This window comes from Eublepharis macularius, chromosome 19 (assembly GCF_028583425.1).
Source record: "Eublepharis macularius isolate TG4126 chromosome 19, MPM_Emac_v1.0, whole genome shotgun sequence".
NCBI lineage: Eukaryota > Metazoa > Chordata > Lepidosauria > Squamata > Eublepharidae > Eublepharis > Eublepharis macularius.
Window position 1 is genome coordinate 1,064,251 of NC_072808.1, and position 26,289 is coordinate 1,090,539.

The following is a 26,289-nucleotide window of genomic DNA, read 5'->3' on the forward strand; positions in this document are numbered from 1 at the left end:
TCTTTGGGACACACACTGAATGGATGGCAGCTGACCTGAGGTGTGATGTAGGGGTGATTCCTTTTGCACTCTGGGCTTCCTTTGAACAGAAGAAGGGAAACTTCAGTCTTGGTACCTACACCCGTCAATTGCTAGTCGTCTTTCATTCTAGTTAAAGGGACTGCCTCTGCACCAAGGCAGGGCTCAAGCAGTCTAGAGACCTTGTTTCCATCCATAAAATGCAAATTGCTGGCTTGTGCAGCCTCTGTGTGCCTCATTTGTTAACCTCTATTCCGTTTTTTCTATTCAAAACCAGCTTCTCTACTCTGCTATTAGCATTTTGATGAAGAAAAGATTGTTCTTTAGAACACTACTTTAAAAACTACTAAAAGTACAACTCACAAAACAGATTTCCCCCATTAAAATGCTACTAACAGCAGGGAATTTGGTTTTGAATAGTGAAACCGTGGAAGGTGGAGGGTTAACCATCTTCTCCCTTTTCTGCACAGCCCCAAGGCCAATTGAGGCTGTATGGTCCTGCAGCTTGCATTTGGATGGATAGATGGAGGTGCATGATCTTCATTCAGTCTGTGTGAGGAAGGAGCTCCATGTTCATAAGGCTAGTTGCTAAGAGGGTTTCTTCTCTGTTTCTTTTCACAGCATGGATGTGAAAGTCTGCTTCAGCTACACAGCCAACCCTCCAAGCTACAGCCCTCCCATCAGTGAGTATTGGCTAGAGTCTAGACCTTATCCAGGGCATATGGCAGACATCCTTCTACTGATCTTCTGTCCCTATATGGATGTCCTCAGTGTGATTTCAGAGGGGGGACCTGGCTGCAGTCATTGTGCTGTGATGTATTCTGGAACTTTGTAGCAGAGTTTGTGGCTTAGCACCAGATAAGTGAACCTTATGGGAGCAGCAGGTTCTCTCCAGAGGAGGTACCAACAGAAGGAGCTTTCTGTCTCTTCTCTCTCACTCCCCCACCCCAACTCACAGCCTCCACTTCTTCCCCCAGTGCTTGAGTACACTTTTGATGCCGACACCGACCGGCGGCAATCCGGCCAAACTTCCAGAGTCACCTTCCTGGGCTGGAAGACCACAGATCCTGAGCACCAGTACTCCGGTGTAGTGGAGCTACCAGCACAGCATGCACGTGTCTGCGCCAGGGCTACACTGCAAGTCAAGGTGGGTCTTGCTGTGGGGCATGCTGGGAAGCGCAGCACTGGATCCCCTGGGGCCGTTTGAATCTCTGATCTCTTGCGGGGCTTGTCCAAAGGTATTTTCTAACTTCAAGCAAGGGGATACGCATCACCTCTGGATGGGGTCCAAGCCGAGCCTTGCTGTGGGCTCCTGTGGTGCTGATGGCCGGGAGCGAGCCGTGCCACTGAAACACACTGGCGCCCCCTCCTGGTTGTGCTGACCCTGGCAGACCCTGTGGTTTGTTGCAGCTGGGTGTAGCGTTCCTAGCCCAGCCAGGTGGGGAAAGAAGCAACCGAGGAAGAACCCCGGACTTTGGCTTGAAACTGAACCCCAGCAGAACCACAATATTCACGACCCCGTAGTCGGCATGTCTGTTTCACCACTCTGAATCTAAGCCAGCCATTGGAAGTCAGGGTCTCTGCTCTGTGCCACTGACAGCAGGGTTGTATCTGAGGGGTAGATAGCAATATTATTCCCACCTTAAAGAACCTCTTTATTTTTAATAAATGTGGAGTTTTTATACATGCAGAATCTCACTGTAACTATGAAAACTGGAAGGGTGGGCAGCCCCTCTGGAAACTCTCCAAGTCTGCTTTCTGCATTTTCAGCTTTCATTTTGTTTAAGGAACTCTCTAGCCTTGTTATAAAGATAGATAATTTTTCAAAAAAATGTACCCAATTGCTCCAAATAGGAAGCACACCTGCTCCTGTCCTCCACTGAGTATACAGGCACTGAGATTATTATTAAGCTTTTGATGCATTATGAATTCTATTTAAAAGATGAAATGACTGTCAGTATATCAAGACTACTTGAGTCAAGAGTGTAACTGAAGAGCAGGATTCGGGTCCTTAAAGCACCTTAAAGACCAACTAGATTTCTAGGGTATGAGTTTTCAAGAGTCAAAGTTCTCTTTGTCAGATACAAAGGAGTGGGACAAGGAAGGGGGTCCTTATAATCCAGGTAGACGGTGGGAGGGGTATTGTAAATTAGTTAGCTTGACGCCTTGACCTGGATAGCCCAGGTGAGCCTGACCTTGTCAGATCTCAGAAGCTAAGCAGGGTTGGCCTTGGTTAGTAATTGGATGGGAGACCTCCAACGAAGACAAGGGTCGCAGAGGCAGTTAGTGGCAAACCACCTCTGTTAGTCCTTTGCCATGAAAACTCCACCGGGATCACCATAAGTCAACTGTGACTTGAGGGCAGGATCGAAAGAGCCTGGGTGCAACGTGCAGAAAATGAGCATCTGTAACGTGAGAAAAAGTCTTTGTTTTGCATACATTTACAATGTCCGTTCCAGTGTGCCCTTAGCACCCTCTCCATTACCAAAGATTTCTGGCTACAGCCCACTGTGGGGCATGAAATACTGTCAGCGGTTTCTTCTTACTCACTTTGGGAGGTACCGGAGAGCTGCCCAAGAGAGCACAGGGGAAGGGTCAAAGGAAGGGGTGGCATCCATTACAAAGTAGCTTCTGAGAATGAACAGGATATCCGTGTTTTCTCTTTCTAAAGCTGTGACTTTTTTGCAGGACAAAATCCGTGACAAGCTGCGTCCCATTGTTGTGGTGGTGAGCTACAACATCAAGCATCCCCGCACCAAGCGCCAGGCCCAAGGTGCCACTCTGGGCCCACTTCTGCCTGTGCTGAACCCCATGCCGCCCCGCACTCAGAAAACAGAGGTGGGCAGGCACGGGTGGCGGTATAAATAAAACAGAACTCCGCCAACACTTGAAATACAAACAGCATTTATTCCAGCATGAGTTTTCATGAGTCAGAACTCACTCGTTCAGGTGCTATGAAGAGGGAATCAGAGTCCACGTTTTCATGGGGAAAATTACCAAAGGGGAGGGGGGAAAGGGAGACGCTGGGGGCAGAGGCAGGCTTGCTGTGAATCCCATCAAAAATTTTCAGGTGTGTTTTTCTGTGTGAAGGACCAGAATGGATTAGGTTGTTACACATAATGGATGAGGAGAGAGGTCAAAAGCTTCCAGCCTCTTTCTCATGGAGTGCAGGTAAACAAAAGTGTAATTAAATAGGATAAACAGCAATAAATTGAGGAAGAAGCAGTCTGAAGCATAAGAAATTAACTCACATCAGCAAGGGGTTATAATATGTTACAGCATCTTAAGAAGAGACCATTAAAGTTTATAAAAAGAAGCAGAACTTAAAGACACAGAAATGTGAGTTATCGAGCTAGAGGACACCTAAAACTATAGTCAAGGCATAGATGCTACCTGAGATACCTGAGTACTATTGTAAATCATACTATGTTCCATATATAATCTAGCAATCTAAGTCAGAAGCACTTCAGCCCCGGGAGCACCGACCCTGTCTTCAAAAGTCTTTTGTTTCAAAGTATGCCCAATGTGGCCAGGCATTGCTACAAAGGGGCAGGATGGTTTTTTAACACATGGGACACACCCATCCTTTAGTGGTCCAGAAAGGACCTCTAAAGAGACTTAGTTTTGTTGATACTGAACCTGGTCAGTAGGAAATGAGTTGCATTCATTCATTTCAAAGGGAGTGAAGTGCAACTACCTTTTAAGTTTGTTACTGCAATTGTTGGCTGCTTTACATTCTACAGCTTGTATGTTTATAAATAACAAAGCACAAACCAAATATAGCACGTACACAAAGCTATGATATGGGCTGGGAGCAACAGAATATGGAAACTTATCTGATGGAAAAATGCAAATGCCTTGCAATGGAAGAGCAGTCCTGAGGGGAAACGCCTGGATCCTCTACCAGAGGAGTTAGTTGTGTTAGTCTGTAGTTGCAAGATAGTAAAGAGTCCGGTAGCACCTTCAAGACTAACCCATTTTATTGTAGCATAAGCTTTCGAGAACCGCAGCTCTCTTCTCCATGCATCTGGCAAAGAGAGCTGTGGTTCTCAAAAGCTTATGCTACAATAAGGTGGGTTAGTCTTGAAGGTGCTACCAGACTCTCTATTATTTTGGATCCTCTACAGCATATGAGCTCAAAAAGAAAGGACACGAGACATTTAAAGCGGTCTTATCCTATGCCGGTATGCTCACTCTTAATTCCAGACCCGCTGGGCGTGGGAAGTGTTGATGGGATGGAGCAGGGAGTTTGTAATTGCTGCTTGAGCTAGTCCTTCAGCCCCACAGCAAACATTTAATGGGCTGTCTTGGAGCCAATTAGCCTCCCCCCCCCCCTCCCTCATCATGGGCTCTTGTGTGTCCCTACAGGTGAATTTTCTCAAGCAGGGATGCGGCGAAGACAAGATCTGCCAGAGCAACCTGCAGCTGAGCTACCGTTTCTGTTCTCGCATTGATGATGCTACCTTCCATCCCCTGCCCAGGTGTGTGCAGGGAGGGATTCTTCCTGGGCTGTGGCGTTAGCTTTAGTGTTTAATATTCATTTAGTGCCGATAATAACAGGTGCTGTGCAGAACACCTCGTAGCAAGGGCTGAGCAAAACCACGCTGGCTTCCCTCGCTGGAGTAACTCTGTAATTCCAGCTTTCTGGTATCCTTGCCCTGCCCTGTAAGATGGCTCTGGACCCTCTTCTCCAAAACCAGTTCTCACAGTCCATTTTGATACATTTATGTTGGCCTGGTTTGACAGGCGCTGATCTAGTCCAGCCTGGAGTCCTCTCTTTGAAGCCCTCCCGGTTTGCAGTGATTCTAAAAGACCAAGACCTTCACGGTAGCCTCTGTTCTCCTCCTCCAGGGATTCTAATGGCTTGGACAAATTTTCCATGAGCGACCAAAAAGTCATCGCCCTTGAGATCCACGTCACCAACTACCCCTCGGACGCAGCGGAGCCACAGCGGGACGGTGACGATGCCCACGAAGCCACGTTGCTTGTTGTCCTGCCATCTACTTTGCTTTATTCTGCTTTACGCCCCTATAATGCTACGGTATGCTTTGAAGACTGTTACGATGTCGTAACCTAGAGGGGTGCAAAGGCAAAGGCTGATCTTGTGGCATTCCAAATGGCACTTCCTGGAAGAGGATTTGTGTAGGGGTCTTGGGGGGAAGATAAAAGAGTCCGCTGGAGTGTGGTCATAGGAAGTTAAGCTGGTGTCGCTGGGTGCGGAAGATGATACAGCTGGGCTGGCATACAAGAACTGACAATTCTGGCATTGGAGGGAGGGGATCTATAGGTCTGTTGGAGGGGTGGGTTTTTAAAAAAGAATGCAGCACAACATCGTGACTGCTGGGCTACAGGCTCATGTAAAGACCGAGGGAGCCAATTCTGTAACCAGTGTGGGGTCATTTAGGAGATGAGCTTGAACAAGGAGACACACGGTTTTTGTTCACCCACTCGTCATGTGGCTTTTATCGGAAATAAACTCGTAACAAATAAAGAGCAGAAGGATCTCACTCCTGCTCTCAGACACATGACCACGTTGGGAGGCCAGCCCAGACATGAATAGTTGCTGACACGGAAGAGACTAGCAGCGTGTACACCGTTGTACCGGGCTGATGTCAGGTTGCCTCATGATCTGTCTCTCCAACTTGAGTCGATCTTGATCTCTGTCGGGGAGGATTCTGCAGCCTCCCCTCCTTCCAGGGGCTGGCACCTCAGCAGAGTCAGTCATCCTACAAGCCTCAAACTCCGTCACTCACTGCTGACTCGTAAGAGACTTGGGTCTGTCCATCTTTTCTGGCTCCATTTTTAGCGTCTGGGGTGCTGAATCTGCCTTCCTCAGACTCTCAGGAGACATCTACTGTTATCTCGACTACTTTTCCTTGGGCCTTTCCGGGTCCTTTTTGGTTCCTTCACTCATCCTGTCATTCGCCCTTCTGCTCAAATACAGAATTACAAAGTTTAAAAGTTCAGGCCATAATTCATTCATGGTACTTTTAGGTTATATTGACTGTATTATGTTGATCACATTTCAATTCTGGTGTTTGTTGAGCTTCTGAAGAGAATATTGTTATGCTGCTAACACTTGGGGAGAAAACCTCTGGGTGGGGCAATAATTGCAGTGGAGTAGTGGAGAGTCATAGAAAGCGGACCTTTCCTTGTGGAGATATAAGGGAAAAGATGTATCTCCACAAGGAAAGGAGCTAGAGATTCTTGATAGTGTGAGGAAGAACATGGCTGTCCTGCAGTTGTTAAGATGTGTCTGTGCAGCAGATGAACTGTGTAAAACCCAATTATTCAAGAGGCCTTTTTTACTTAGGTCAGAGGGCTGCGCTGTAAGAAATAGCTCACAGAAATGCCTTGGTAAAGACACAGGGAATATAGACTATTCTACTGGATACTGTCTGTGCTCCTACTGGGTAGTCAACATGACATTAAAGGTGCTTAATTACTTACGCTTTGTTCCATCAATGTTTCATCTCTGTGTTTGGATTTACGTTGTTTTCCTAATTTCTGCAACCCGTACCCTGTTGTATTTGTTCATTGAATATCCTTGGAGTTAATCTTCTTGACTTGCACTATGTAGTATGCCTTGGTTCTTATGAGAAAGGCAGACAACGCACAAACACACAAACACTATAGTTACGGTGCTGGTATCACAGAATTGATCTGTGGGCTGGAGTGTTTCCAGGTCTGGAAATGGAGTGTTTGGTGCAAAAGGGAACATGTTTGTAAAAGATGTTGTAGCCCTTCCAGGCAAAGGGAAGCCCGAGAACGTTGTGGGCAGTGAGCATCTCAGAAGCCGGGGAGAGGCAGGCAGAAGTTTTCCCCGTGTCCTTTTCTGCTGTTGGAACGGCTATTTGTAGCCCACTTGGCCGCAATCTCTGCCTCTTTCCACTGCCCCTGGCCTTGCTAGAGTTTAACACATTCTTTTAAAAGCAGGATCTCGGGAGCCGAAATACATTAAGCCAATCCAGGCTATTGATTTTGTCCAGGCACATTGCTTGGGTTTCCGGCCTTACGATTTTCTGATGTTTTATCTTGCCGGGGGTGGGGGTGGGGGGAGGGCTTGTACAGAATAGGAGCAGCTCCTTTGCCTATTTGTTCTTCTTATGCGATCCTGTCTTTTGCAGGAGAAGGCCCCGCCCTGTATTGTGTCTAACCAGAATGCCTCCCTTGTGGAATGCGAGCTTGGGAACCCCATGAAACGTGGAGCACAGGTGATGGGCTGCCCTGTCTCAACCCCACCATCACACGCACCGCATGTCCCACCCCCAACAGCCCTTGCTTTATCTCCCCGTTTCCCCTCTCAGATTCGGTTTTATCTGGTTCTGGGCACCTCTGGCATTACCTTAGAGACCACAGAGCTGGAAGTGCAGCTGGAGCTTAGCACGTGAGTCCCACTTCCCTTCTTCCCAAGGACACAGCACTTGTTTCGGGCACAGCAAAGCTCCCTGCAGGAGCCCGTCTCCTGTGCAGGGGAAGGGTGAGCTTGACACCCTTTGCAAGGTGCTCTGGCTAGCCCTTAGTCCGTAGGGCCAGGAAACAATCGAGATGTCACTAAACGTTTAAAGCTCCTGCCTTTAGACGTCTTTGGACATCGGCAGGAGATTCTACAGCTGGATCCCAACAAGGGGTTGTTGGGTGGCGGCAGAGGCGGTTCAGAGAAGCCACCTGCCGTGGGGTGGTTAGCTGGCAGTACCCCAGCTGAAGCCTTCCCACTCCACCCGTCTCTCTCCTGCAGGATCTCGGAGCAGCTGGGACTGGCCCCGGTGGTAGCACGAGCCCTCGTGGTGATGGAGCTTCCTCTCTCTATTGCTGGGTAAGGGCCACATCAGAACAACAACAATAACAACTGCACGTATATATCGCTCTTCTAGTCCGATGAGAAGAGTTGTGTTCAAGTCTGTTTGCTGGACTAAAATACGGATGTTTGTTGCCGTGCTGTAAAGACAGACTCCTCCTAAAGACACATCTGGAACTGGAGGAGTGTTTAGGAAACACACATGACAAGGGAGCCGTCTGAAATCTAATAACCGCTCATGGATCTTTCCTGAAAGAAAACCCACTTGGATTTTCAGTTCTGACTTTTTCTATATGTCCCCCCCCTCCCTCCCTCCCTCTCTCTCCCTCCCCCCCCCCCCTCTCACTTTACGAGAGTCCCCGAGGCATCCTTTTTGTATACTTTCATGATCCACTTTGTAACTCCAAGGTGTAGAATCCTGGGCCGTATCTGCAGGGGACGGGGTGCAGGGGACGGGGTGCAGGGGAGGCCTGCTGGCGAGCATTGGCTTCCAGCCATGTGCCCTGCACATTGTCTGGACCGCTCTTGATGGGTTCCACTCATGTGCCCACGCACAGCTCCAGATTATAGAAGCACAAAGTGACGGGTCCTCCCACTTCCCACAGCCTCATCCACTGGAAAAAATACTGACCTCTCTAATTTTCTAGAGTTCTTTTTAAAAGTCAGTAGATTTTTATACGAGAAAGCACCATTGCGCTTTTGACAGTGTGATGGGTAGCCATGTGGACTTCATTGCATTTATTTACTACGTGACTCTCTCCTACTCTTCTTCCAAGGAGTCTCTACTGCTGGTAATACGTTTTTTTTTTCCCCTTCGCCGTTCTGTCCCCACAACAACCCTGTATGGTAGGTTAGACTGAGAGGGAGAGAGACAGGCCCAATATGACTTAGTAACATTTCTTGACTGAGTCATTCTTAGCCTAACCTACCTCACGGGGTAGTTGTCGGGAGGATAAAAATGGATGTGGGAAGAATAATGATATGAGCTGCTTTGGGCCCCCCGTGGGTTATAAATATCTAAATAAGCAGCAAGCTCTCAGATGCCGGGGGTGAAAGCTCATCGGGGCTCTCAGCAGTCATGGGGCAGAGCGTCGGTCGGCCGTGTAACTAGCTACCATGTGGCCACTGAAGTCGGAGTCTGCTGTGCCAGATAAACAAACACATGCCAACGTGTTCAGGTGGTCTGCTTTATTCATGCCTCAGGAATTTGAGTTGCCTTAAAGCAGAATTGGGTGTTTCCTTGGGCACTATAGAAACAGCCCTGAGCTTCCATGCCCATTCCAGCTATTTTTAAAAAAAATATATAAATAGGTTTTATTGAAACTTGAATACAGAAAACAAAGTTTACAACGTGGCAAATACAAAAAAATTCTGAGATAAAATACAGTACAGTACATGGCAGTAACTTATACCAATTTCTTAGTAAATATCTTCAAGAGAGTGAGCTATGTGTTACACAAACTAAGAAACCACAGAAGAAGAGCGTGGAGAAGACTTGCACGTATTCATACATATAAAACTGTTCTAAGCCTGGATGGGATCTGTTAATTTCAAGGTAGTCCAGCTATTAATACGTTTGTTCTCCCTTCCTCCACGGGGAACAGCGTAGCGTAGGGTTAGCATGTCGGACTAGGGTCTGGGAGAGCCAGGTTCAAATCCTCCTCTCTGTCACGGAAGCTTGCTGGGTGACCTTGAGCCAGTCACACAATCTCAACCTGGCCTACCTCAAAGGGTGGTTGTGAGGATAAGCTGGAGGAGAGGAGACTGATGCACGCTGCTTTGGGTCCCAACTGGGGAGAAGAGAGGGGTATAAATGAAGAGACTCTTCCCCACGTGGCCACTGGGGACATATGGAAGAAACAAGTCTTGTTTGTGCCGAGGTGGCCTTGGGAGGTGGCCTACGTGTCAGGAGTGGAAATGTGCAGATCCGCAGCAGCTGAATTGCCGCCTGTATGTCTCTTGTGAGGTTTTCACATGCCTCTCTCCAACCCACCCTTCTGTCGGCAGCATCGCGGAGCCCCAGCAGCTCTTCTTCAGTGGGCAGGTGCGGGGCGAGAGCGCCATGCGGCGGGAGAGCGAGGTGGGCAGCCCCGTCAGCTACAGAGTGACGGTGAGTGAGTGATTGGGGCTGAGTCCACATGGAGCGCCTGCGGCTGTTCATGAGCGACAACTAGAGAGGGGGCTGGTTTTGAGCTAGGGCCACCTGTGACCCTGGAGGGCCAAAAACGGGGCAGGGACGTGGCTGCCTGGCGCTGGAGAAGCTTGGCCCAGCTTCCGGTTCTCTCCTCCCTGCCAGGTCTCCAACAGAGGCCAGTCCCTGAACACGCTGGGCTCTGCCTTCCTCAACGTCCTGTGGCCCCATGAAATCGCAAACGGGAAGTGGCTCCTCTACCCACTACGGATGGAGCTGGAACTGTCAACTCAGCCGCAGAGACCTACAACCTGCAGCCCAGTTCCAAACACGCTACACCTAACTCTGGTAAGAAGCGTAAGAATTGACTCACGCAGGGAAAGCGTGGTGTGGTGGCGATAGCAGTGGAACTCTTTATCCCACCTTTTATGAGCAGGTGTGGCTTTGAGGTGGGAATTTGGCACCCTCTGTGGCATCTGATAAAGTATCACTCCGAGAGGAACTATCTGACCCCTTCTAGGGACAGCCAAAACATGCCCATTTATTTTTTCCAAATATTTCAGCTAACATTATCATCCCACATTTAGGACATGTATTGGCAAAGGCAACTGTTTTACCCCCAGTACGTCTGCCGTTCTTGAACTGCCAATGCACATTGCACACATGATTTATTGTGCTTTGTTCCCCATACAAAGCATAAACCTGGGTTTATTGTATATTGTTCCGTACGCAAGGCACAGCCCTAGCTATTGCTCATTGTTTCCCTTTCAAAAATACAGACCTTAATTCTTCAATGCATTTCCCCCCCATGCAAAAACACAGGCACAGCTTGTTTCTCATCCAAAAAGACTTTATGCTGATTCCAGTCATTATAGCACATGACTGTGGAGCTGATACTTTTTTTATGGATCCAGGAAAAAGGTGTGCCAACCTGTGACTTACCTGAGTAATGTGTGATATTGTGTAGTTTGGTGTAGTGGTTAAGAGTGTGGGACTCTAATCTGGAGAACTGGGTTTGATTCCCCACTCCTCCGCTTGAAGCCAGCTGGGTGACCTTGCGTCAGTCACAGCTCTCTCAGAGCTCTCTGAGGCCCACCCACCTCACAGGGTGTTTTGTTGTGGGGATAATAATAACACACTTTGTAAACCGCTCTGAGTGGGTGTTAAGTCATCCTGAAGGGTGGTATATAAATCGAATGTTGTTGTTGTTGTTACGTCTGTTTATTTGCTTTGAGCGCAGTCAGTCATCAATATTTGCAGAACCCCTAATACCCTCCTCTTTTATGTAGGAGCCTCCTCATCAACAGGGCAGGAGGAAGCGAGAGACTGAGCAGGGAGGCAGCCCCAGGCAGCCACGGACTTATTGGGAGAGGAGAAAAAATGTGACCTTGGTGAGTAAGGCTAGAGGCATGGGGACATTGTGCCCCCCCCCCCCCGCCCCATGCATGTGGTTGCTGTGCAAGCACAACATGTGGGTCCCGGTCCAGAACGTGGCGTTCGGTGGCTCCTGGTAAGAACAAGGGCGTGGTCAGGGGGCCGCGAAGGGGCCAGCGAAGGGCGTGGCTGCTTGGCACGGCGCTGCTTTCCTAGCTCCTGTCCCCCCTCCTGCTTCAGGACTGTGACTTGGGCACTGCTCACTGCCAGCACTTCCAGTGCCCTCTCTACAGCTTTGACCGGTCGGCTGTGCTCACCATCTGGGGCCGCCTCTGGAACAGCACCTTCCTGGAAGTGAGTCTGATCTCCCTGGCAACGCAGCGTAGAGCCCTCTGGAGCCGGGCCCTGCAGCTCTCACACAGGAGACTCAGCCCAGCACGGCTAATTTCGGGCAAGGATACGTGAGAGCCAGCGTGGGGCGGTGGTAAGAGTGTCGAGCTAGGAGCTGGGAAACTGGGTTCAAATCCCGACTCTGCCATGCAAGCTCACCTTGGACAGGCCATTCTCTCTCAGCACAACCTACCTCACAGGGTTGATGTGAGGATAAATTGGAGGAGGGCAGAATCATGTTGTAAGCTGCTTTGGGAGAAAAGCTGGGTATAAATGAAGTAAATACATAACGTGTTCAGGAGTACCTCTGTGTTGATCTATATTTATAGAAACTGATGTGGCTTCGCTCACAGCCGTGGTGGCATGCAGTCCTCAAGCAGAGTTCCTTAAAATGCTGCTGTGTGTGGCATAGCAACCAGTGCAAGATAACCAAACCAAGTACCTGCTTGAGATGTCCCGGGACATCTTGGTGGCCCTTGGCTGGTACACCAGATTGGTGTAGTGGTTAAGAGCTGGAGAACCGGGTTCAATTCCCCGCTCTTCCGCTTGAAGCCAGCTGGGTGACCTTGGGCCAGTCACAGCTCTCTCAGAGCTCTCTCAGCCCACCCACCTCACAGGGTGTTTGTTGTTGTGGGGATAATAATGACACACTTTGTAAACCGCTCTGGCATTAAGTTGTCCTGAAGGGCGGAATATAAATCAAATGTTGTTATTTGTCTCTTGCTCTTAGGAGTACTCAGCAGTGACGTCAGTGGATGTGATTGTGCGGGCCAGCATCACAGTGAAGTCCACCATCAAAAACTTGTTTCTGAAGGATTCCACAACGCAGGTGTCAGAGACTTACCGTGTGGTTCCTTTGCCCCCTTTCCTCTTCCCTGCACAAGACAAAATATTTTGCAGCACTTCTGAGTACCACCCCCCATCCGCAGTTGCTGCCATTGCAGATTCAGGCAGAAGAAGAATCATAAACTGCAATACAACCCCGCTCCTCCCTGCCTCAGCTAAACAAACCCCGGGGCTTTGGGGAAAGGCACAAAGTGCAGAAGGGTCTCAACTTGGCCAGGAAGAAGGCCAATAGGAGATGTCTGTTCAGACCAACTGTACAAAAACATGTATCTTCTTAATGAAATGCATGATTTTTGCATGAAAAGTCAGTAAGGGGGGGTGACATCTGGGGATGCGATACAGACGGCTCTTCATCCAAATCCAGGCTGGGATTCTGCGTCCATCCCAGCCTGTCCATCCAGATGGACCCTCTGCACAGGCGATGTCTGTTCAGCTTAGTTATGTCGGTTCCACTAAGGCAGGCACCAGACAACTCGAGGTTTTGGCCGACCCCTAATTCGGCTCAGTTCATCGGGTGATGACTCTAATTCCCCATCATGCGTTTGGGTTGGCTTCTCACCCGTTCTATGACATCCTTTCCCCCCAGATCCCAGTGACGGTCTACCTGGACCCCAGTGTGGCCGTGGCACGTGGTGTGCCCTGGTGGATCATCCTCATCGCCATTCTCGCTGGGATCCTTGTGCTGGGCCTGCTGGTTTCCATCCTGTGGAAGGTACGCTGGCCTGGAGGAACTGGGAGCGAGGGGGGGCATGTTTCCGGGGGACCCGGTTCAACGCTGCCCTTTCTGTGAACCTTGAGATCCTGTCCCTCCACCAGCCTTGACCCTGGAGCTTGCCAGAGCGGTCCCCCCTTGCTTAGTCACGTCACAAGATGCCTCCTGGCAGCAAAGGCCCAGCCTCAGGAACAACTGCTTGCTAAGGGTGTCTCCTGATGCTGGGAGAGATCTTCTCTTGCAACAGGAGCCCAACCCCAAGAGGCCACCTCCCATAATAGTGGGAGTCCCTGAGGCCACATGAGCATATGAATGCCTTAAACCGGATCAGGCCATTGGCCCGTCACCGGCGGTATTGTCTACTCAGACTGGCGTCAGCTGTCCAGGGTCTCAGGCAGAGCTCTTTCACACCATCTGTCACCCAGTCCTTTTAGCGGCCGGGGATGGGGGTTGAACCTGGCACCTCCTGCATGCCAAGCAGACGCTCTGCCACCCAACCACAGCCCCTCCCCACATACTCTCCAAACAACGGCACCATATCAGCCAGGAGAATCATTTGGCGACCCTTGTCTGTGGACAAGAGCCTGAAGGGCATGGCGGGGGACACGGGTTCGCTTGGGGCTCAGGGGGTGCAGGTGGATGTTAGGGTGCCATCACCATTCAGGCAGCCGCTCCTCCCTGCTGCTCTGGACTTGAGATCCCTTTTCGGGGACTGGTCAACAGGCTGACGACTCCACCCATACTTCTCCCCACTCTTAGTGTGGCTTCTTCAAGAGGACCAGCCGGGAATCCAAATACTCCACAAACTATTACCGGGCCCGGCTGGCCATACAGCCGTCTGACGCTGACAGGCAGGCCACGGAGGCCTAGTGGTAATGCTTGGCCTGACCCGTCTAACTGACCCTCTGTTTGCATTTGTGCAGCAGTGAAAACACAGGCGTAGAAGGAGAGGAGCCAATAACGCAATGCCTTTTGTATGACATACTAGTGCATGTGCAGTCAGACAGTGGTACCTGTGCTCTTCCAAGTACATGCACGAGTGTGCGTGCAGGTCTGTCAAGATCACTGCACCGTGTAACAGTGAGGAGAAACTGCAGAGCTGGTGTGCATGTGTGTGGTGAGAATATCGATTGCTGTAATGATGCATGACCATGAAATAACCTGTGACTATTCAGGGGCCTTAGTGAACGGGCACCAGACAACTGAAGTGTTAAGATACTCTTGGAAATGACAGCGTGGAAGCGTGCAGCAGAACATAATTCTGCAGATGTTTGGGAAGTCAAGTGCGTGCATGCAAAATAACGTGTGTTAGAAACAGTAGCTGTTCCTCTGGTGTGCGCTGCTACAGTGAGTACCAGATTCTGGGACCAATCAGAGGGCTGTTACGTGAGAGAACGTGAGCGTGCAAAGGATTCTGGTCGATGATACATAAGCCCACTCTCCAAGGAGCTCTCATTTATGGAATCGGGTTACTCTCTTGTTACTTCTGGTCCCCACATAGCTCAGAACTGCAGGCGCTTCGGGCCATACCAGTTCCCCTTCTCCACAGCTGTTTGGTCCAGAGCCTGATGTGCAGTCCACGCGGCTGGCTTTCCACATTTATTGCAGGAATATCTTCGGTGGGACATGTCCAAAGCGCTTCAGGCACTACTGATGGTCCTTTAGGGCACTTGATTGAGTGCATGGTTAAGCTGGATGCGGCTTGAGTGTGAGACGGAATACAAGTGTGTAAGATGCGGCTCACGTGTGCCTACAGGAGGGCAGCGTGAGGACGCTTGCCAGGAGTACTGCGACACCCAGATAAACGGGTCCTTAAGAACACTCATGTCGGAATATGGGGACGCCTGGTTATGTGTGATGTGTTCCAAAAGCACGATGTGTGTTGAGATACGGAGTGAAGGCGGGGAGCAGAAGTGGGAAAATTATCACTCATACGTGGTTCTAAGAGGGGGGGGATGTAGCTCGTGGCCTGTTGGCAAAGCGTAGGGCAACCCGCCTGCCAGTGATGGCCCGTTGGCTGCCACTGCTGATTTAACGGTCGGGGTTTCTTCCTTTCCAGCTGGGCTTTTTCAAGCGCACTCGCTACGAAGAAGCCAAGGTACCCCAGTATCATGCAGTCAAGATCCCCCGGCAGGAGCGCCAGCTTTTCCGTGAGGAGAAGACAGGCACCATCTCCAAGAAGGACTGGATTACCCATTGGAACGGGGACAGCGATGGCCACGTCCCGGCCTCAGCCTAGAGGGGGCCACTTTTCAGCCGCCTACGTCAAGACGCCGCTTGCAGGAAGCAGCCCCCAGAGGGATGGCTTTCGGGGCCACGGCCTGCTCTCCTCTCTGGGAGATCTGTGTGCGCTGCTGGACTGGCCCTTCCTGAGAGGGGGGTGCTCAGCAGAGGATTCGGGGGGACGTGTGCTTTTAGCACTTACGGCAACAGATTCTGCGAGGCCAAAGATTCTTAGGTTTTATCCTGGTACTCTTTTCCCCCCTTGTAAAGCTGGATGGAACCTGACACGAGAAACTGATCTGACGTCAGAAGGCACCTCTGCTTTGCTTGGATCGCCTGCTTCCCCCGTTTCCTGAAGAATCATCCAGTGAAAAAAAAAGACTGCACTCCGCTGTCAAGTGTCGGGAGGGCGCATCAGTCATCACCTCTTCACTGTGAATGTGGCATTTATTTGCTCTGAGAGCCACTTTTTGTGGGGAGGGACAGAACTTGGATCCTCTGGATTTGTTACTCAGTTTCAAGGCCCGCTAGCTTTTTGTAATTTATATCCTCTCTCTAATTACGTTTAAGGCCTGAACTTGATGGCGGGGGGGGGGGGGATCTCAGAAGACATGCTTTAGTAATGTAAGTCCTTACTACTACTGTTCATAAAGTGTTGCCACTGTAAGATCCTCAGTTCTTCTCCAGGGGATTGCTACCTTCTCTTAACACACTCCTACCCTGCATAGACACAAGCCTGTGAAGGCGATTCTGTTCACCCCTGCCACAGTGTGGCAACTAGCCGTGGAAGGCCACGCAGGACAAGGCAACGGGCTTGAAAACCCTTGTGGGTACCCAGAATGCAACAGGATATTTTCCCGGGCTTTCTACAGCCTCTTTGGTCACCACATGGCCACACATCCACCACACTTGGATGTGTGGTCTCTCTCTCTCTCTCTCTCTCTCACACACACACACACACACAAATACTTGTGTTGGGTAACCTTAGACACCTTTCTTTCTTGCCACAAGTTCTTTCAAACATTTACAATATAATGGCTTACCTCACCATTATAATATCAGGTAACCCTGATAGCAAAAGTACTTCACAATCTTTATTGGAAATGTCATAGCTAAGGCCAAGATGTGTTCAAGTACAAGCCCCCCGTTCTGCCCAGTGAATCACGCCGTCCAGTGCAAGCATGTTAATCTGTGGGGCAATTCTGTGTCTGTCATTCGTCAACCATGTTTAAAATAACAATGGCTGGTTAATGTGAGAGGCCATCACTTCCTACTAAAATTATTAAAGAGATGCGCTGCGGCCACGTTCCAAAGTTAAGGCTTGATTGCCACAGGTTACCACTGTTTTGAATACAAGGTTCATTCAGTGTGTCATCCCATAATCAGAACTGTGCTTTGAAAAACACCTAATTTCTACCCTTTGCAGTGACGCGTCTTTCCATTTTGCTTCTGGGAAGTTAGGCTGGTTTTAATACCCCTGATGCTTCTCAGTTCCTACCTCCTTTGGTGCATGTATCCACACAGTGATGTGCAATTACACACACACACAACTGTGATCTGTTTCCCTCCTCTATGGCACACAGGGCAAGTGCAAAGAGTGTTCTGTGCTGGCCTCTAATGCACGGATTTCAGCTGCAGGAAGAACGGGGGGTGGTTGTATATCCCAGCTTTCCTTCAAGCCTGATTCATCTCCATGCTTTCCACCGAGCTACATGTATTTTCTTAGAGCCAAGCTACTAGTGAGGAATACACGTGAGTCTGTTCACTTGCCAGGCAAGTGTCATTCCTCACTTGTAGCTTGGGTCTGAGTCTGAAAGTGCCAAAGCTGGGGTGGGCTATCTCAGTTGATCTTTGCAAAACCTCTGCCTTAACATAAACTGTAACCATCTGCAGATAATCATCACTTTCAAATCTACCCCTTGCATTTGCTAGATGTTCTTTCCCCTAGTTTGAGGAACGCACACACACACACACTCTTCCTTGTACCACAAGGACTGAGGCCAGATCAAAACTAGCATGGGAAAGAATAGAAAAAGCCCCGTGTTTCATAGAACCCAAAGAATGTCCCCCAAAGCAGATAATTAGTGAATACCGGAGGGATAAAAAAAAGTAGCTGTTTCTCACAGTGGGCCGGCTCAACGGCCTTCAATGCTGCGTCAGTCGAAAGGGCACTCTTTCCCCAAGGACACCAGGAGTTTTCACAGCGATGACAACACAGAAATTACCTTTTTCAAAACTAAAGCCACCGTTTAAGGACCAAGAGACGTGTAATTTGGCTCCAGAAGGGCTGCCATTTGCACCAGTGGCACAAAGTGATACTCAGTCGGGTTTGGGGGAAGCACATGGTGGTCCCCATTAGGGGAGACAATCTTCAGTGAGGAAGCAATCCACAGATCCTTTCTGGCTCCCGGCTCGATCGTAATGATGGCAATAATTTCAATAATAATGAGCGGATCTGAGGAACAAAGGATCTTGGCGAGCCCAGACTAGAAGTCTCCCCTCATCCAGTTTTGTGGCATCCTTACCACGCAGAGCCAGGTTGTGCCCTGTGGATCCAGGTGATTTTTCGCTCTTTGTAAATGATTCAAAATATTCTGAACTGTTATATAAGAGTTTAAAACTGCTTTGAGGGGCACGTGGGTGTGTGAATACTCCTCCACCCACATACAAGATCTGCTTCTGAAAGTAAATGCAATTAAAGCGAACAGAGTATACTCATGAGTAATTGAGCTTAGTGTTTCAGCCATAAATGAAATCAATTACCATAGCAACGTCACAATTACACAGTACGGCACATGGCAGGAAGCGGAGGTTGGTGTGAAAACAGTTGCAGCCCACAGAGACCTGAGAGGACAATCTAGTTTCTTAATCTAGAAACTTGGTTTGGGACTCAACGGAAGAGATTCAAAACCTTCATTTACCCTAGTTTGATTTGTAAATGATAGCTGTTACTTCAACGTTTCGCTTTCTCTTACAGACCCTAGTTGTCTGATTTCCAACTTGTATTTTGTGCAGTTTAACAAAACGTCAGTAGAAATAACCTTTCTGATATGCAGGCACAAATGTGTGAATTCATTTTCTCCTTCATATTGCTCTTTCCATATTTCTAAAATAAGATTCTCTGGGCATTGAAGTAAATAATTCCCAACAGAGAGGCGTAAAACCTGGCAGCGAGAGATGCCTTGGCTGACGGGGGCTTAAGGCAGCGTCTTTAATCGGTTAGGCCTGGGGTCCCCTTTTGGGCTTGGGACGGAGGCACAGCGGAGAATGGCGGGAGGCCGTCCTCCTCTCTCCACGCTGTTGTCCTGAGCTCAAGCAGGGTCTTGGGGACTTTAAATTCGCCTCTCTCTGTTGCTGCTGTGTGACTGTACGTAAAGTTGAAAAACAGGAGGAGCCCGAACTTAACACATCAAAAAATGTAATGTGCAGTTTGGCACAGAAGGGGCTGATTAAATACAAAGAGCAACCCCCCCCCAAGCTCTTTGATGGTAGAGCTGCTCGCATAGCTGGTTTTGCAGTGGGCAAGAATCCCTCCAATGGGAAAAACAGCAGCAGAAGAGACGTGCTTTCAACGGAGTACAAGAGTTTCAGTTTCCACCGATTATCTGGAGTAGAGAAAAGGAGACAAAAACAAAGGAGACAAATCTGCCCTTTATGGAAATGATGGAAATACAGACGTGGAGTCCTGCCAGGTGCCCCACCTTCACTGTCCTCTACTCATCCGAACAACACCTTTGAAAATGCGGTGCCGACCCAAGGGGGCGGGGAAGGATACGCTCTAGAGTTCTCATAGGGAACGGAGCCATTCCTATCGCCCTGAGAAACGTATGCTGTTGGTATTCTTTTTAAAAAGCAGTGCGTCCCTCTTGATTCCAGGGCTAAATATCCTTCATGGCATAAAACTCTATGGAATACACAGATAGCTCAAGAAAGGAGACACAGCGGTAGGCCCCTGCTGGGGCAGCATGGGGAGCAGCAAAAGAGACAGTCCAGCATGGTGGTGGAAAACCTGATGGCACCTCCACAGACAGATAAGGTTCCCCAGCAGTTTAGAATTGGGATAAAACGTATTTGCCCACCCGGCTGCATAATCATATCTTTCTTGTTCCTTACAAAGGTAGCAAAACTCCCACAGGCAGCAGCAACGGAGTAGTGTTTCAGCCCAACCAAGGTCTTCCTTTGTGTTGCTTCCCTTGTGTGATGCAGCTTTCTGTGTTATATTTAGTTGACGCAGTTTACATGGTGTGATATGCGGTAGCTCCCTGCCTGCTGTTGCAATGCCACCATTTTGAGGCTTTGTCTTTAGCCTGCCTGCCCCTTGCTTTACTCTGCACTCAGGTATTGGCTGTTAGGAGACAGGCCTTCGTCCCCTGCTTCCAAGGCATAAAGATAAAAAGGTTGCCCTCTGTAGTAATGAATGTACTTCATTATTATATTTGCACCCAAAGCTAGGTGTTTATCTGTTCTGGCAATACTCTGAACAAGTTTGAGAGCTGCGTCACTGAGACCCAAGCACCTTGACAGAGAGAGGATGGTGAAGCCTGGTAGTTGCTCTCGTAAACATTTCAAATCTGTAATAAAGTCTGGATAGAAAAGGAAACATGACTTGCTTATTCCACGTCGCTGCTTTCCTAAATACATTTTAAAAAAATATTGAGGAAACTCTCCTAGTGAAAGAGACTGTAACAGAGGAACATCTATTTATGTCATGATTTAATGAAATCAGTGGGAGGTTTCTTGGCAGCAAACCTCAAGGAAGCGACAAAGAAGCTAGTAAGTACTAATTCATAGCAAGAATGTTCTTATTTAATGGATCGCCTTGCCTGTCTGAAGAGAAGGGGGAGTTATGACAATTTTTAAAAATCTGTTAACATTTTTAAAGCATACAATTCAATCACCTTATTTGTATACACAAACACCCAAGTGTGTGCAGAATCCCTGTTACAAGTTTTGGATGATTCTGTAAGTTGAGAGCTGGGTGTGATACCGCTTTAAGAAAAAAGGCTAGCTAAAGTCACCAAGCTAGCACTATGGACACACAAGAACGCAGGGTTGTCAACTTCCAGGCTGGAGATCTCCTGAAGTTACATCAGATTTCCAGGCCATAGAGATTATTTTCCCTGAAGATAAGGGCTGCTTTGGAGGGTGGACTCCTTGCCGAGGTCCTTCCCCTCCTCAAACTATGCTTTCTCCAGGCTCCACCCTCCAAATCTTCAGGAATTTCCTGACCAGGAGCTGGCAACCCCATCAGGTGGAACATGGCCTGTGTAATGACAAAACACACATTTCAGTCAACATCGCCACAGTCTGTCAGGTTCGTTTGGGAGAAAATGGTCCTTCAGATCTGCCCCCCCCCCGCCCCAACTTGGTTTCAGACTTGTTCTACCATCCTTCAGATCTAGGATTATGGCAAGTAACTTTTTCCCCAAGCTCCTTGACGTGGCAGTTTTGGATTAACTCCACATGAGGGGCAGACCTTTATTGCCAAAGGATCCAAGATGCACGCCACCCTCTCCCCACGATTAAGCCATGCTGCCCTAATGTTGTCAAGGAGTGCCTTGATGTGCCATATCATCTCTTCAAAGCAGCCACCCAACTCCAGCTGCAATATTTTTTTTCTTTTCCTTTTTTATTATTTTTTAAAATATTTCTATTTCAGTTTCCAGCCACAACATCAATCATGACCATAACACGAGAGCTGTTGCACCAGAGTGGTTAAGCGGTTGGGCTGCATATCGGCACTCCGCTGGTTTGACTCCCACTCCTGCCATGAGCTCTGCAGGTGGCCTTGGGTCAGCCACTCATCTCGGCCCCAGCTCCCCAGCTAAATTGTGGGGATAATAATAGCACTCGCTTGCTCACCTCCCTAAGCGGGGCTCTAATCTGTCTAGGCATTCACCCCCCCCCCCGACCACCGTTCCAAGTGCTGCTCCCGGCCACTCAGACCCCAGCCGGTCTCCTGGAGGGTTGAACTACCTGGTATTGTTGGAGACTTCCCAGTCTCCGGTTTCTTTACTTTGGGTGGATTTGCACACAGCTGGTCAGAAACTCCAGACACAGGCTTGAATAGAATGGCTGTTTATTAGCTTAGGAGAGTGCTTGCAGGGACCACGATTTTAAGGCACAAGCAAACAAAATAACAAACAACATATCTCTTTCTAAAGCTATCTGACTAAAAACAAGCTTGCTAACTTGCATTTCTCTGAAAAGGCTTGAGTGCTCATACTCACAACATGCCATCAGGTCTGGTCCTCTCAGATGGCATTTAACCAAGAGCTTGGATTTCTTGTTGCAGTGGTCCAGAGACCTGCCTGCCATATGCTGTCATCCGTAGCCTGACAAGCTGGCCTTCCCCTGCCCTGATGCTGCTGTTGCTTCTTCCTGGGCCAGGCTGGACTGCTAGGCTGTCGGGAACACCTTAAGGTGCTACTGGACCTCCTGGACCTTGCTCTCCCCCCCCTTTCCTTTTAACTCATTTCCTATTTCTTCTCTGTCCTTTTTTTCACTAACTTCCTATCGTCTAAAATATAAGACAGTAAAAAAGATGGTGATACTCGGAGGATATTCTCTGCACAGGCTGAAAGACACACTGTCATAAGTTTGATTTTTTTTTTAATGGTCTGCTTCTGTTAAAAAAACTCAGAAGCCCATTCAACAAAATTCTTCTCCAGGTTCAGAAACACTCAGTTTAATGCCCCAGGACTTTTGCAGACAAGTTGTGGCAATTCTGTTGCTTTGGAAAGGAATGGCACGTTCTGTGTTTTTGCCTGCTAATGGCGGTGCTTTATCTTACAGCTCATACAAGGTCCTTCAAAGGTGGGACTGCTGGCCAGTCCATCTCTTATCAAGGCTCCTGCAGCGGCCTTCGATCAGGAAGCAGAACTTGATGGAGTGTGAATGAAACAGATGTGGCCGAGTATGACAAAGATGTGGGTGGTGGCTTGTGGCTTGCTCACTGTGAATTCGGGAGGTATTTAATTTAATTTATTAGATTTATATTCCGCTCTCCCGACACCAGCAGGCTCAGGGCGGATTACACTTTACATACATTTAAAATACATCTAACAATTACACAGATTAAAATTATAAACATCCTAACATTTAAAATACATATATATATGTATACACGTATACTCAGCAGCATAATAAAATGCACTATACGCATACACAAGGCGCCTCTCTTTCACCTTCACCAGAGCATTTACAGTGGAGCTCAACAGATGGAGGATGCCGCTAGCGGGGAGGGCACAGACCACGCTCGACTGGACAAGGGAGCTCCGCCTAGCATCAACCATTCGCCTGGCGGAACAGCTCTGTCTTACAGGCCCAGCGAAAAGACAATAAATCCTGCCAGGCCCTGGTCTCATTAGACAGAACGTTCCACCAGGCTGGGGCCAGGACCGATGCCAGGCGGGCCTCCCTGTGGCCAGGGACCTTCAGCAGATGTTTGCCGTTAGAGCGAAGCGTCCTCTGAGGCTCATATGGGGAGAGGCAGTCCTGCAGATACGCCGGTCCCTGTCCGCATAGGACTTTATAAGTTAATACCAGAACCTTGAACCTGATTCGGTACTCTACTGGAAACCAGTGCAGCTGACGCAATACCGGCGTTATGTGCTCACACCTTGACGTTCCGGTGATGACCCGTGCTGCTGCTTTCTGTGCCAGCTGTAACCGCTGGATGAGTTTCAGGGGAAGCCCAGCGTAGAGTATATTACAGTAGTCAAGCCTAGAGGTGACCATTGCCTGGATCACTGTAGCCAAGTCATGGGACGAAAGATAAGGGGCAGGCTGCCTGGTCTGTCGAAGATAGAAAAAAGAAGACCTGGCAACTGCAGTGACCTGGGCCTCCATAGTCAAAGAGGCATCCAGAATCACCCCCAGGCTCCTAACTCTCAGGGCCAGTGTAAGCGCTGCCCCATCGAGTACAGAAAGCCGAGGACCCGAATCCACGTTTCCGTGACTCAAATACAGGATCTCCGTCTGCAATGGGGATATCAAATTGTCAATATCTTTCAGGGCTATTTGTAAGGATGACTGAAGTAAATGAAGGACTTTGAACGCTCAAAAACAAGCATATAAGCAATAGATACTCAAGAGGAGGAAGAAGCTTGTCTTCAGTGTGTGCTTATAAAGGAACAGAGCAATTTCCACCATTTTGTAACTAGTGAAGTGAGCATTGAGGTGTTTTCTGTTAAGGGAAATTAAAAATTATTGCAGGTATAAGCCATTTCTAATTCCGAGTAATTATTTTAATTCCCTGAGTGGCTGTCTTAGGCTCAATACGGCACTCAGCACCAGACAACATCAGACAATAGGATGGAGCCACCAGAAAGTTTGCAAAGGTAAAAGGATGTGGGCCCACCAAGCACAACAGTCTTGACTCCCCGCCCCCTTCTGCTGCAGTTCTTGGGAGTCCCCCAGGAGCCATTTTTCAGGGGGGGGGGGCATTTTGGGCTGCAACAGGAAGAGGGAACTGAGACAGTTGTATTGTGTGGGCCGAAGTCCATCTGCCCATGGAAACATTCCAGTGGATCCAAGCCACGGCATCTGTGTCTGGACTGTACCACTTCGGATGCCAAACGGGGAAAGCAAACATTGTTCTTTCTAGTGCAAGAACCTCACAAGAAAAACAATTGCTTTTCCCTGTCCTCCTCCTGCCCACGCCCCCCATTTGAAGTCATACAGTCCAGTTCTGTATGTGGGGCTGGTGATCACGAATACTGACTTTTGCATCTGATTTAAAGGTTTCTGCCTGTGGACCCCAATGCCACTGTGTTTTTGATCTTTAAGCTGAGATCGCCACAATTTGTCTCTGTCACTTTAACTCTATCTACAAACTCAAATGGATTCTTTTCTTCCAGGATCAGACTCTGGCGGAACAAAACAAGATGATGCTAGTGAGTGAGGCTGGATCTGTGGTAGAAGGCAGCCTGGATCGCTGAGCAGTATCGTCCTCTTTTTGTGTTTTATCCTCTTTTGTTGTCTGAATAATACGGTGAAAAAATAATATTTCTGCAATAAATATTTATTTATTTTTATATTTATGTCATTTATAGTCCACCTTTCTCACTGAGACTCAAGGCAGATTACACGGTATGAGATTAGCACAATAAATATCAAGTACATTTCCATAAACAATGCTATATGGTAAATAGATACAAGTTTAAAAAGACATAGCATTAGCAGGAATCCAATACGAAGTAGAAGAAAATACTGAAACAGAACATAATCACTTCTAGGAATGACATCAGGCAACATAAAGCAAACAAAGCACAGGTAGTACACAATTAAAGCAACAGATTGGACGTGTGGCAACATAGTGGTGAAGTCTATGGCCCCTATCCTTAGTGAAGCATCTCTTTGAGACCCCCTCCCTACAATACAGCCCTCCTGTCTGAGTAAAAAGCCCTTTTGAATAATTTGGTTATGCATCGATGTATTGTCGAAGGCTTTCATGGCCGGAGAACGATGGCTGTTGTGGGTTTTCCGGGCTGTATTGCCGTGGTCTTGGCATTGTAGTTCCTGACGTTTCGCCAGCAGCTGTGGCTGGCATCTTCAGAGGTGTAGCACCAAAAGACAGAGATCTCTCAGTGTCACAGTGTGGAAAAGATGTAGGTCATTTGTATCTACTCAGGAGGGGTGGGGTTGAGCTGAGTCATCCTGTAAGAGTTTCCCAGGGTGTGGAATGCTAATGGCGGGAGGCTTCACTGTATCCTGAGGAGGTTCTTTTGTATATGGATTGGTACTTGAGGCAGTGAAGCCTCCCGCCATTAGCATTCCACACCCTGGGAAACTCTTACAGGATGACTCAGCTCAACCCCACCCCTCCTGAGTAGATACAAATGACCTACATCTTTTCCACACTGTGACACTGAGAGATCTCTGTCTTTTGGTGCTATACCTCTGAAGATGCCAGCCACAGCTGCTGGCGAAACGTCAGGAACTACAATGCCAAGACCACGGCAATACAGCCCGGAAAACCCACAACAGCCATGGTTATGCATGGTTTGCAGAAAGCCAGGAGGGTGGGGGCTCTCCTGACCTCCTCAGACAGGCCATTCCACAAATCAGGGGCCACCACAGAGAAAGCCCGTGTGCGGGCTGCTGTTGATTTCGCCCATGTGCAGGCCGGCACCTGCAAGAGACCCTGTTCAGATGAGCGAAGCTGCCGTGGTGGGACAGAGGGGGGGAGGCAGTCCTGCAGGTATGCTGGACCAAGGCTGTGAAGAGCTTTGTATGTGATCGCCAAGTGCATCTATTGGTGAAAAAGTAAGGTGGTTTTCATCATTAAAAAAGGCTATGCTGGACGGGAATGGAGACAACCCCCAAAAGTTGGCTAGTACCAAAGATAACTGGTGTCTGAAGAAGTGAGCTGGGGCTCATGAAAGCTCACACCCTACCACACATTTTGCTCCTCTAGGGTATGTTGCTACTACAAACGCAGATCCAGAGGAGTTAGCCGTGTTAGTCTGTAGTAGCAAAAGTCTGTAGTTAGTCTGTAGTAGCAAAATAGTGGAAGAGTCCAGTAGCACCTTTAAGGCTGGCCACCAACACACTTTATTGCTGGTCTTATCGGCGCTCCTGGCGTCTCGCTCTTTTTGACAGACGCGAAGGCTGCTGCTCAACGTCGTCAGGCCACGTGGCCGCAGCATCGCGGCTCTGGCAATTCACCCGTTCTTGGGAAGGCACGAACGCCTGGGCTTTTGCCCTCAACAAAGATGGCTGCCCCAAACAAGCGCCCACAATGCCCTTGGTGTCTCCATGACAAGCCGGAAGTGATTCCCCATTTTCCTTTTT

The 26,289-nt window shown here is 48.7% G+C and overlaps 1 protein-coding gene across 4 annotated transcripts in view; it reads left to right on the top strand.

The window, feature by feature from the left end:
• ITGA7 (integrin subunit alpha 7) overlaps positions 1 to 16,711 on the top strand; it is a 47,252-nt gene extending 30,541 nt beyond the window's left edge. For 3 of the 4 annotated variants that reach the window (XM_055003446.1, XM_055003443.1, XM_055003444.1), the window contains 15 exons: positions 640 to 701; positions 996 to 1,165; positions 2,707 to 2,856; positions 4,387 to 4,499; positions 4,870 to 5,059; positions 7,146 to 7,232; positions 7,326 to 7,405; positions 7,757 to 7,834; positions 9,824 to 9,926; positions 10,113 to 10,295; positions 11,237 to 11,338; positions 11,562 to 11,675; positions 12,442 to 12,540; positions 13,144 to 13,269; positions 15,329 to 16,711. In XM_055003446.1, the coding sequence (XP_054859421.1) occupies positions 640 to 701; positions 996 to 1,165; positions 2,707 to 2,856; positions 4,387 to 4,499; positions 4,870 to 5,059; positions 7,146 to 7,232; positions 7,326 to 7,405; positions 7,757 to 7,834; positions 9,824 to 9,926; positions 10,113 to 10,295; positions 11,237 to 11,338; positions 11,562 to 11,675; positions 12,442 to 12,540; positions 13,144 to 13,269; positions 15,329 to 15,508 (1,837 nt within the window). In that variant the 3' untranslated portion in view covers positions 15,509 to 16,711. Of the gene's footprint in view, positions 1 to 639; positions 702 to 995; positions 1,166 to 2,706; positions 2,857 to 4,386; positions 4,500 to 4,869; positions 5,060 to 7,145; positions 7,233 to 7,325; positions 7,406 to 7,756; positions 7,835 to 9,823; positions 9,927 to 10,112; positions 10,296 to 11,236; positions 11,339 to 11,561; positions 11,676 to 12,441; positions 12,541 to 13,143; positions 13,270 to 14,028; positions 14,142 to 15,328 lie in introns of all 4 variants that reach the window. The other variant, XM_055003445.1, reaches the window with a different exon arrangement.
• Positions 16,712 to 26,289: the final 9,578 nt, after the last annotated feature.